Source organism: Myiozetetes cayanensis, unplaced genomic scaffold (assembly GCF_022539395.1).
Source record: "Myiozetetes cayanensis isolate MyiCay16 unplaced genomic scaffold, myiCay2020 scf9, whole genome shotgun sequence".
Lineage (NCBI taxonomy): Eukaryota > Metazoa > Chordata > Aves > Passeriformes > Tyrannidae > Myiozetetes > Myiozetetes cayanensis.
The window spans coordinates 33530365-33543265 of NW_026088185.1; the positions used below are offsets into that span (position 1 = coordinate 33530365).

Here is a 12901-nt window from a genome sequence, read left to right on the forward strand (position 1 = left end):
TTGTAATTAGCTTTCTTATCGCTTATTCCCTACATAATTAACACAACTGTGTTGTTATATGGATTCAGTCAGAAAAAGAGCTTGTCAGTTATTTCATTTGGTATAAATGAATCTTAACTAAAATGAGCTTTATTTTTAATTTACAGCACTGTGGCCAACGCTACATTTTTCAGAAGCCCATGGTGTTCCTTCAGATAAACTAATGGGCCCTAAAGACAATAAAGGCTCAAAACAAACATGTGGTTATGCAAACACTCGGCCCAGATACTCAGCCTAAAGTATATATAGATAGCTCAACTGATCATGAACAGCCTGAGCATCATCCAAGGAAAACAGCCTCAGGATGGAGCAACCAGGGGCTAGAACTGAGTTTAGTTTAAGCAGCAGCAATGAGTTAATTGAAACGAACAGAAATTTTCCACTTCAGCAACAACTTCCTTCAGAGATTGGTTAATTGGACGAGCTGTGCCTCCATCCTGGCACCTCTTGGCACCAACACATCAAGCCCATTGACAGCTTGAAAATAGAGCTGCTTCTGCAAGTCTTGTATCCTCTCTTTCTTCCAGTCCAGCACACACTGGGGGATTGGAGAAGCCCGTGGCAAGAGGTTGGTCTCAGTCAAATCTATCAAGCTCAGCCTCTCCCATTTGAGTGATCCTGGACCCTGCTTTCAGTGTCAGTGAGATTTTAAAAGGCTTTATTGATGCCTAAGAAACTGTGAGATAAAAGCAATGACCTTGAATGGGACTAATTCTTATTTGATTCTCCTAGCAGTCACTGTCTAAGTTACTTGGACTCTGTGGGGATGTTGCACCACCCACCAACTTCGACATCCTCAATCCCTCAGTATGAGCAGGATCTTTGCTGCTTCAATATCTAAGAAAATCTGTTCCCATGAGCTCAGTGGATGTTTTCCTGATGGACCAGCCCAGACTCTAAGCCAAGAGCAATATGCAGAACAGAGCCATGGAGAAATGCAAAGCACTCCACGTACCAGAGCCAACACAGCTGCTGGAACCATAAGGTGCTGCTCAGTTTGAGATCATTGTGTTATGATACCATTTGAATGACTTTTTTTTTCCTTCTGTCTAAGCACTTGGCTGATGAGGAGAAGAGTTAGGAGAGGGATTTAAACAGAGAAAAATATCAGGAACTGTCTGGGTTTTGCCAAAATTTTTTAAAGCTGGCTTTTTTTGTGGGTAGAGAAACTGCAGCTGTAGTCCTACCTCTGAACGCTTCTCTCATTGACTCACTTATGGAAGAGAAATAAGTGCCTTGTTAGAATACTAAGCTTGAGTGTTTTATTTAGTGCAAATGGAAAGTAAATAGCAATGGTATTCCTGAAGAAATCATTTACTGAATAAAAGGGCAAGAGTTTTTTAAGTGACTTTGTCAAGGTTTTCACTCAAAAAAAAAATTAGAAAGCAAATAATGCATAAGCGTAAGAATTATTTTTTCATTCTATATTAAGTTAGAAAAAAACTACAAGCCAGAAAAAGGCTTCAGTATACATTTACTGAATAATAAATCAGCCCAGGAGCTTTTTATTGATAATTAATGAAATTCTTCTACCTAAGAACCTTGCTGCTACAAAAAACTTTAAAATGGAATTTTACACTCCTGGAATTTAAAATAAGTTCTTCTACTCACAGTTATTTCATCCATAAATCTCAACAGACTCCTGTTCAGGCTATTGCTAGTCAGATTTATGTTTTTGAGGTTTTTTCCCTCAAAAACCTGTCCAGTATTATCAGATGTTTTATTTTGCAGATAGATATGTGTCCTGGTTTGTTGATTTTATGGTTGCTGTCCTTTCTTACTATTCACATATATTTTCTATTAGAATCCACTGTAATTAAGATTCTGATGAATTGATTTGATGCCAGTGTGTAAAACTCTTACCCAAATCCTCAGTACTTAGCTGCAAAGTAATTTTACAGGAGTCCTCCTGCCCAGGACAGGCAATGGGTACCGTGCTCAGAACAGTCAAAACATGCTCTTTGCCATCCTCTGCAATCTGTAGTGATTCTGGTAAAAACTGGAAAGAAGGGAACAATTTTAAGATAATTTTGACAGACAAGACAGATGACAGATTAATTAGACGATGCTTGATACCTATGAAATTTTAAGTGGTTTTAATCAATTATGAAGATGTATAATTGCTTGCAAAATAATAATAATAATCTTTATCATAATCCTCTTAATAATATTAATAATTTTGTACTAATGATCTTCAACATTCTAAAGTAAACTTGTTGTTAATATACTTTAAAATTCTTGGCAATTAAGAAAATGTTTGCAGTTTCTATATATAGTGTAATTGCTTCTCATCTCCAAATCTCAAACCGGGCTTTTATTAGCCTGAAAATATCATTATACTCTAGAATTTATTAATTTTTTAATATCCATGGTTTAAAGGACCTTCTATTCCAATTCACTGGGAGAAATACCATGGCATAAAGTATGTCATAACCTCCTGGTCATGGACTGTATCTTTGTAGTCTGCAAGAGGCGCAAAATAAGCGCAGTTTTTGACCACTCCCCTTCCCTGCTATGGCAGGAAGAAGGATTTCTCCACATAAAATATATTAAAGAGTCAGGGACCTCTGTGCCAGTGAGAGAGCTCAGGTTTTGTCGTGTCTGTCCATCTGTTCTCTCAGAGAAAGAGCAGAAACAGCATTCAGGGCTAGTCAGAAATGGGAACTTCCCTGGGAAATTCTGACATTTCAAAAAAAACCCTCAGAAACTATTCTTCAGATTTTTCAAACACCGTTCATGGAAGCATGAAGCTTAGATACTCAGAAGATCTCAAAATCTCCTGGACTGCCAGGCTGACAACCTGATCCTTGCATGGGATTAGACCCGGTTCTTGTGCTCAGTATGAATTTATCTTCAGCAGTTTCTGTTTTGTAATGCGACCATAAGAAGATGATGGAGAGAATATAATTCTTTGTCTTCATTTGTTCTGGTTTAGTTGCAGCAAAATTCTGCATCCTTGCAGGTTTATAGGTGTGGCTTCCCATTAAACCACCAGAGAATTTCGGGGTACACTCACTATAACATGTAATTTTGCTCATCTTTGGGATACATTAGAGTGCACATGGTGCTGATAGGTGTTTTAGGATGTTTTGCCAACAAATTAAAAGTCATTTTCTCAAAGTGAATGTAAAAGCAGCACTGGTTATGATGATCAGACTTAACATTCCTGAGTCCTGATTTTCAGAGGCTGCACAAATGTTCCCTAGTCATTAAATCAGAGCCATCAGCATTACCTTAATCCCAGCATAGAAACCTTTGCTGTCCTCAGGCAATGACTGCTGCTCAGGAGTGTCCCTTGTAAAAGCTGTGACAGTGCAAAAGACCTGTAATAAATAAATAAACAGCACATACTATACAGAATTTCTTGAATAACATTCGTGTATTATGCATCTTCCTGTTGCTCAGAGTTGTTAAGATTTCTTTCTGCTGTTGAAATATGTTTCAGGGATTTGGGCTTTAGGAATGTTTATGCATAAATTTTGAGATTTGAAAGATTTTTTGATTCATTTAATAAGCAAAGAAACATAGATTTTTGTCTCAACAATTAATAGAACTGAATGCTTACAATGAATTTACTTCTATAGTTTTTCAATTACCTTGGTTTGTGATTTTAACTCATTTTACTTAGGGAAAATTACATTGTTCACAAACGTTACTGTCAGGATTAGGACACTTGCCCTTGGGATTCCAGACTTCAGTCTGTCCACTGAATCAAATATCCTCTCTCTGCACCATGTTTGTAAGCAGTTTATTTTAAAATTTAAATTATTTTGACAGTTATCCAGTCTCAGAAATTGTGTTAGCAACATAAGAAGTTCCTTTTTTTCCCCTCTTATTGCATTATAAAAGATGATGCAGATGTGCCTACAAGGTTTATATCATAAAAGAAAAAAAAGAGAAAAGAAAATTCCCCCAAAACAAAAAACTCCCCCAAACACAATGTACCAGGACACTTATGTTTTATTCCTAGCACAGTCACACAACCTTTATCTCTGCTGAGCCCGCACACCATCTGCCATCTTAATGTTTCATGGGTTTCAGAGAAACCAAATTGCTAAAATCATTTCTAGGATCATAAGATTAAAATACAGAAATTTTCCTTAAAGCATATGACAATAGACTCTGAGACTGTAGTTGTAAATATTTTTTTGGGCCTCTTCCTGGAAATGGACTAACAGATTGTGACATATGAAATCAAATTACAAATAGTCAGAAGACGTATTTATAGCTACTGCCTTTTTCAAGCCTCAAGTAAGCCATGAGGAAGAACCGGAGCAATCCATGTTCTTTTCCATTGTGGTAAACTCCTTTGGGTGGATTTTCCAGTGTCATTCACTGACCATGCTGATCTTGGTAGCTCTCACATGCTGGCTCAGTCACGACCCTCATGATCAGCAGCTATGAAACAGGCTCAATCCCAGGATATTCCCAGATTCCTGTGGTCATATGGGCACTGCAACCTGGAATATTTCTTTTACCACCCTAAAAATCCCTCTTCATTGCCATCAACCTGAAGAATCTTCTTCCCACACTCATTTGTGCACAACAAAAGTTGTCCACCAGCAATACAGAGTCGTTTCTAGGGCTATGGGGAAAGGCAAGTGTTTTTTGGGCTGTTCAAGTGAATTGCTTCCAGTCCAGGTCAGTCCCAGGCTGATGGGCCTTTTGGAATATTTTTATCTACACCATTTTTCTTGCTCTTTTGCAGACAGTTCCAGCCTGTTTGGCCCAGTGAAAATGGTGTCATTTGTTACATTAAAGAGATGGAAGCCTTGAGGTCGTACTGGGTGTACTGCGGACAAACAGACTCAGACCTCACCTCACAGAGGTACTTCACAGTTAAAATACATCAGATGTTTCATAGTTAGCCAGTTTGCCTCCAAAGTAGAGTAAGTTGTTGTCTCCTTAAGGTGATAAGCCCCTGTTATCATTAGATATTTATCATCTCCAGTCGTTCCCTAGAGGCTCGTGTTCAGCTTACAGACTTTTCAAAACAGTTCTTCTACTGGGAAGGCAGAAGGCAAGTGTTGATCATCCTCCTGCAGCTTCTCCTGCAGCTGCCGCAGGGAGAGACTGCAAAATCAGGCTCTGACAAGGTGGTGACAACAGAAAAAGAGTTCAAATAACATATATTTCCCCTACCAAAAAATAACTCATACTGATCCCCTTGCAGAGCTCATGGAGCAGTTTATATGTAGCTGCATTGCAGACACTATATTTGCTCTCACTGGGCTCTTTGAACTTTTGGCTTCTGTGCTTTTAACCAAAAATGTTCACACTGAGGCTTCCCTCTGAGCATTCCATGTGGAGCACTCGTGCCAGGCAGGAAGCTGTAATGACAGGATCAGGGGCATGCACAAAGATGCCCAGCACCGACGAAGACATCGACCTGGTGATCTTCCCCAAAGTGTCATTCTGGGACATATCAGAACCAAGCCCTCTTGAATCTCCTCTCATATATATTTTAGAGGTATATTTTATTGATAAAGCACTGAACACTTAAAGAAAAATTTACTCCTTACTGATACATCGAAATATTCTTAGACTATCAGTCCATCCCAGCTCTGTCTTCAGCACCCTTAGAGATCTTCAGTGCTTTTGGAGATTAGCACAAACTTTGCAAATTCAATATGTATTGACAGCCACCACAAGTTGCATTTTATTTCTGTCTTTTTTATCATCCCTCCCCTTGTAGTACCTTTACCTTGTTAGGTGCATGCTTCACAATCAGCATATTATGTTCATTGGCTACCAAGCTACAGGTTGACAGTTTGTCACATAATTATGATGATAGTCATTCTGAGGAGTTTTTGCTTGCTTTTTTATTTTTTTTTTGCCTTCAGCTAAATACTAGCTTTTTTTTTTTCTAGTTCAGTAATCAACTTTTTCTTTCTCTTTTTCTCCCCCCCACCTTCACCCATCTCAGGATGCAGCCTCTTTAAAGCAAAGAGATAAAAGCATCACTGACAGCAGTATGCTGATGGCCGTGACAACTTAGGCAGTATTTTTCCACAAACTCACAGGATCTGTTAAAAAATCAGATTATTATTTTTCATCATCCCTTTTAAAGAGACAGAAATGTAAGGGTACTCTCAGACAGGATAACTGGATTTCTTCTCAGCATGGGCTACTCCCTTTTCCCCTTGTGCTGGTGGAACGTTCCATAGGGCAGAAAAGTTCTTCTAGGCAGAAAACTGATTAAAAACATAAGCCCTTTTTATCTAAGAATTGTCTCCTTTCCTGTGCATTGGAGCAGATTTCTCCCTTTTCATGGAGTCAAACAGACTCCTTCCCTTTTTGACATGAACCCCATGAGCAGTTTATTTAGCCAAAAACAGAATAATTCAGTTATTCATTTGGTGAGGGTCAGGTGGCTCTGAGAAACAATTTGGGAGAATATTTTCATCCTAGGACCTGTCACCACCTCCAGCAAATTTCTCCCTAACAAAACCTGCATGTTAAAATATGGGTGTTTTCCCCCATAGCTTTCAGCATTCAAAATTCATCAAAATCAGTTATTTATACTTATTTTGACCATAAAAATGCCTCCAATTTCACCTTTTCCTGTGCCCCTAATTAATTCTGAATGTAGTGTGGGGAGTGCAGGCTGGGGCACGGAAGGGGATGTTTGCCAGCACATCCAACATTGCCATGGCTTCTCTTTTATCAGCCTCTCCCACTGTGCTCATACAAGGGGTTGGGTTCCTAAAAGCCAGAGAGGAGTTACTTGGGTGCTCAAAACCCATACAAGCTCCTTAGAGGTGTGGGAATTCAGGGATGCTGACCCAGTTAGTAATTTATGTCCTCCACCTGTGGAAAGCTCCCTTCTTAACACAAGGTGCCATTTAGGGTTACCTGCTTCTCCCTGTTCACTGGGCAGGGAAGTCTGGATGCTGCTGGGAAGGTGCAGATGCCCAAACTGGGGGGTGATTATTAACTCCAGGATTGGATCTTCCCTGTAGCTATAGCTACACCACCCATAATCAGAAGGCAGGCTGGGGCTGCAAGGGTGAGAGTCACTCAGTAGCACTCATGGCTTGCAGCTGGAGGGTTGGGCAGGGAATCATCACGCCGGGTGAAAGGTGTCTCCCGATGGCTGTCAAGGCACAGGAGCTGCCATTGCCTGCTCCATTAAACACTAATGTGCTGGGGTTAGAAAAACCTGGAGTCTCCAGTCTGCTGGGAGCGTGTGTGGGAGGGAGCTGTGGTTTACAGCCCTGATGAAAAGAGCAAAGGATGAGCAGAACTGAAGGATGACATTTCTAGGGAAGCCGGAGGAAAAAAAAGATAGTTCTCATTAGCTTGAGGAAATGATCTGGCTGTAGGTATTTGCAGAAAGGTGTAGGAACAAAGTTTCTGGAAAGGCTTTCCAGAAGGGTTAGCAGGAAGGGGAAAGTAGGGAGAATCTGACTTTGATTTAATTGATGAACTAGACCTTAAAGCTTTAGAACACAAATCGCTCCCTGTGAGGGGCCGTTGGCTGCGGAAGGGAGAGAGCTGGTGCAGCAGCATGACCTGACACTGCAGGGAGTCCAACTCTGCTCACTCTGTTACTCTCTCTATATAAAAAAGGCAGCTCTTCCCAGTTGTCAAATGGCCAAGCAGTGTGTGGAAGCTGACCGTAGGTCATTATTCTGCTAAGGAAGGAAATTTTCCCAGTGTAGTAGTAAGGTGGTTTATCATCTGCAGAGTTTTGCTCATCAACTCTCTGACCCTTTCTGCTTTAAAAGCTCTGTTCAAGTTCACCCAGAGTTCTGTTTCCACGGGGATGCTCCTCATTTTCTACCTGAAGGTTGAGAAAGAAGCTGTAAGCTCAGGTGTGACCTACAAACAAGCAGGTCTTCCTATTTCTGCTGTTGATTTTGACAAGTCCAGTGGCTGGGAGGGGATTAGCATTTAAGGAAGTGGGGAAAAATGCCACTTTGGCACTTAGCAGTTCAGATGCCAGTGTAGAATGAACTGTGAAGTGGAAAAGTCTGAGTCAGTTTGAGAGCTGTGCCAGGAGCATGAAGTAGTTGAAGAGGAGATGCTGGGTATTGGTGCTGACTGGGGGTTTGTAAACTTAGAGCTTATTATTTTTGGGAAAGGAGAAGGGGCAAATCCTAAAGATGAACTTCTAAGTGCTTGGAGTATATATATACATGGGTATAGATTTAATATGTTTTAACATTTGTGAACCCATATGCCAGGGATTCTCCATCTAAGCTAAGTGCAATAAATGTACTGGATCCATCATCTGGTGTGGGCTTCTGCAGGAGACCAGCAGCTTCTTTTCTCCCATGAGCTGAACTGGGACCTCTTCTATTAGAAGTACTGCTAATGAGACAAAGATCCTGTTTCCCTGAGAGATGAAGAGTAAGTGCTCTGCAAGATCTGGCTTTAGCACCAAGAACAATAGGATAGTAGGATCTCTTTCCCCACCACTGGAGGTGTTCAAGGCCAGGTTGGATGGGGCTTGTAGCAGTGTGGTCTAATGGAAGGTGTCCCTGCCCATGACAGGGGGATTAGAAGATCTTTGGGGTCTCTTCCAATCCAAACCAGTCTATGAAATTTCACACCTTTTCCCTTGTGAGGGAAAAATAGTTATTTAACATAATAAAAGTATATATAATAAATATATACATACACCTGGCTTATATATTATAAATATATATACATATATATAAGCAGTAATTTGTCTTAGGGCATTATTCTGCTGTTGTAGAGTTCCATGCAAAGCAGCCACTTCTATCACAGAGCTCAGAAATTCTGGTTTTGCTTAAACATTCTTATTTTACAACGTGCATCGTGGTTTATGTACAGTGACAATTACTCCTCACCATGTGAACTTTTGGATTGCTGTGCTGAGCAAAATCTGCACAGTTTTCTTCTAAACACCTTTCTTTCTTACCATAACTCATTACTCACAGTGCACCACTATAATTTATAGATGGCTCTGCCTCGAGGAATGAAATGACCTCTGTCACTATCACATAAATAAGGCTTAGGAATGCCAGGATTTTCATATCAGATGGAGTAGGCTTCTTTCACAGTTTATATAGAAATAGTGGCATGTTATAGATTTATTTAAGGCTGCAATAGTTTCGTGAACATTATGCTGCCAACATTACTGTCTGAAATAAAAAAAAATTGGAGCCCAAAGATGGGAGGAAAAAAAGGACACATGATGGCTATTAAAAAATAACTGGCTGTTTAGTCAATACAAGTTCAGGAATGTCGACCAGTAAATCTCAGCCCTTTTCTAAGGTTTGACTGTGTATTAAAATATATCAATAGCTATTCTATTATGTGACTGACTTACTACCTGGAGACTTTTTTACAGATAAAAAGTAGCATAGATATCAACCACCTTTTAGGTGATTAAAAAAAAAAACCACCTTTTTGCTTCGCTGCGTTTTTTTTATCAAGAAATGAACAAAGATGCCGATTTCAGGTCATGAATGTGTTGAGACCAAATGCAAGTTATCATGCAGGTAGAGATGAAGAGTTATAAAGGTTAAAAAAAGGAAACAGTTTTGAAGCACTACAAATTCTGCATTCTTGGGGGCAAATTCTGTGTCCTGGGGAACAAGTTCTGCTCTGAATGTCAGCAGTACACCCTGGCAGTGCACAGCCCTGGGGGGGATATCACTGGGCTGTGCATGTAGAAGGGGAGACAGAACTGGAAAGTGCTCTCAATTCATTGTCTCCTCTCTCATATGGCTTCTACCAGGGGAATCTGACCTCCCTTTCCATGCTGCTTGAAAGAATAGTCTTCCACCTGCATCTTTCGTGGGCAGGTGGAAGCTGCCAGCTGCCTCTGTGCAGAAGAGTTTGGTACCCAAGCTTTGATTCTCCTTTTAGTGCCATCACCTTTCCTCTGGGGTAGCCCTACCATTGCTAAATTTCATCAGATTTACACCATTGGAGGGGATAGGCTTCTCCTTTGTGACTCTAATTAGACATCCAGACCAGGATGGAAAACAGGGTGAAATGCCTTTTTTAATCTTTATTCTGTAAAAGTAAATTCTCAGTTACAGCTGAAGCTTCATCGCTTGGTTTTTACCCGTGATGATTTATGAATAATTATAATTAGTCAAATAGGCCATGAGGACCTTTAAAGAAATCTAACAAGGAAGAGAACATTTTAGTCTCACTAAACCCACTAAATTAAACACGTAGTTTCAACAGAGGACAAAGAAGGGCTTACTGAAAACTTGATATAATAAAAATGGTCTTATAAAGATTTGGCAATGCTACTAGGTAACAGAACCATATTTTCTGTGAATCCCTCAGGATTGTTAAAACTAGATTTGAAGTGATTGCAAGTGAAATTATTTTGATGAAAATATCTCTTCATAACACAAACTTGTCTTAAACTGGCAGAATTATCTGTCTCATAATATGTGAGGGCATCATCAGTCAGATTCTGAACTCAGGAGGCATAATTATGAGGAGAAACGACAAAAACAATCCTATCTAGATTGTGCTACTGTTATAAATGACTTATCCTTTCAAGAGCTGGAAAAAAAGTTTAGAATAATTTCTTCAACATCTGCCTAGGGAAGGATGGGATCCACCTATCTAGAAGAGGCAAGGAAATCTTTGGCAGCAGTCTGGCCAGCTTGGTGAGGTGGACCTTAAACTGAAGGACTCAGGGATGGGGTCTGAAGTGGCAACACTCACACCCTTGCAACCAACTGGGGAGTAAGCCAGGCCAGCCAGAGCAGTGAGATACTGGGCCCAGTGCTGTTTAATGTCTTCATAAGTGGTCTGGAAGGTGGGATCAAGAATACCCTGACAGAGTTTGCCAAGGATACCAAAGTGAGTGGGGAAACTGACATTTTGAAAGGGAGAGCACCCTGTAGGAAGACCTGGGTAGGCTGGAAGAGAGGGCTAACAAGACCCTCATGAAGTTCAACAAGGAGAAGTGCAGGGTATTCCACCTGGGAAAATATAATCCAGGAGAGTAGCACAGGCTGGGATCTACCCAGATGGGGAGCAGGACCGTGGAAAGGCACCCCAGGGTCCTGGTGGACAAAAAACTCAGTGTGAGCGAACAATTTGCTGCTGCAGCAAAGAAAGCCAACAGGATGCTGGTCTGCATCAAAAAGGGCATCACCTGAAGAGATAAAGAAGCCATCATCCCTCTCTATCCAGCACTTCTGAGGCCACATCTGGAATACTGTGTTCAGTTTTGATCACCACTATACAAGTAAGATGTGGGCAGGCTGGAGAGGGTCCAGAGAAGGGCCACAGAGATTATCCAAGGCCTGGGAAGCTGCCATGTGAGGGAAGGCCTGAGAGAACTGGATTTGTTCAGCCTTGATACAAGAAAGCTTAAAGCCAACCTCATCACCATGTTCCAGTTTTTAAAGAGTGGCTACAAAGAAGATGGAGAGCCCCTTTTTGCAAGAAGTAACATGGAAAACATGAGGGGAAATTCTGATTGGACACAAAGAGAGTTTTTTTTTTCACAAAGTTAACAATCAGCCCTTGGAATTATCTCCCCAGGGAAGTGACGGATTTCTCAACATTGGAAATGTTTCAGGTTCAGCAGGACAGGGTGCTGGGCTGCCTTGTCTAGACTGTGCTTTTACCAAGAAAGTTTGTACCACATGATGCTTGAGGTCTCTTCCAGCCTGGTATTCTATGATTCCATAATCTCAAAGAGCTGCAAAATACCAAGACTATTTCCAACCTACTTTTAACACAAGACCATTATCCCTGTTTATTCTTTCAGTTTGTTGTAGCATCACTAATGGCCCTCTGCCTATAAAAGTTATGAACCTAATTTAACTTTAAAAGTCTTGTTTCTGTAGCATGAAAGGCCATGAATTCATACACAACTCAATTTTTTTTTCACATCTCATATTGGTTTCTGTTTTGTTGTTGTTGTTGAAACTAGATCTGTGTTGCTGTGTAAGCCATCAAATATACTTCTTAAAGATTGTTTTGTAATGAACTCTATCTTTCAGCGTGCTATTGAACCAAGAATTTGGAATCACAGAGGCAGAACGCCATGAAAAAGACCATAAAGTAAACCTCCCTCTATTTTAAAATGTACTATCCTTTTCTTCTGTGAAAAGATGTTATTGTGTCTCTGATCCATGGATATAAAAATTACTGAGTGCATATAGCTGAGCCTGCCTCTACTGCAAATTCTCACTCTTCAAGATATGAAAAGTACCAAACAAAAATTGGCTCAGGCAGATGTACCTATCACTTATACAAACTTCATAGCATTAAAGCTGTAATGTAAGTGCAAATATTCAAGTTGCCTTTGGAAAGTAGTAAAATACCTTCCATGAATTTACTGCAATTCAAAGAAATGTTACAGGTCCTGAATCTGGTTAATGTTATTTAATAATCCTGTTATGAAACTGTTTCAGTGCTTTCTAGCACAGCAGTTGCAAGTATGAGGAGTGAGGAGCAGCACTGATAAAAACACAGGAAAGATTTAAGAAAGGGCTCTGATTCCCCAGGTGCTTGACCTCTTTTTGCTGAAGGCAGGGCGGCATTACCGTGTCTCCCAGTCTGAGGTTTGTGCCGTCCATCTCTGCGTAGGAAAACGACTCCAGGGTGGCCTCCCGGTGGATCTGCTCTCTCTTTCCAGGGCTGGAGAGGCGTGACCAGAGCACCACGTACTGCAGCTGGGGCTTGGAGGGAGGGTGGCTGTAGGTGCACTTCAGGCGGACACGACCTCGCACGAGCTCGGGAGTTATCACTGGTTGCAAAGACAGGCTCGTGAGTCTGTCTGGAAGAGGGAAACAAAAGAAGGATGTAACACAAAGTGTTATTTTAACATTGCAATTGTTCGCCTCGCAAGAAGGTGATTTGATTTGATTTGGTTATGAACCATGCAAGCAAGAAAATGTATTTC

General features: G+C 40.7%; 1 protein-coding gene across 1 annotated transcript in view; it reads right to left on the reverse strand.

Moving 5' to 3' along the window:
• LOC126653040 (von Willebrand factor D and EGF domain-containing protein-like) overlaps positions 1 to 12901 on the reverse strand; it is a 169745-nt gene that overhangs the window by 107207 nt on the left and 49637 nt on the right. Inside the window, exons 4-6 of the mRNA XM_050340516.1 lie at positions 12543 to 12775; positions 3273 to 3362; positions 1903 to 2038 (exon numbers count right to left, since the gene is read on the reverse strand). Coding sequence (XP_050196473.1) covers positions 1903 to 2038; positions 3273 to 3362; positions 12543 to 12775 — 459 coding nt within the window. The remainder of the gene's footprint in view (positions 1 to 1902; positions 2039 to 3272; positions 3363 to 12542; positions 12776 to 12901) is intronic.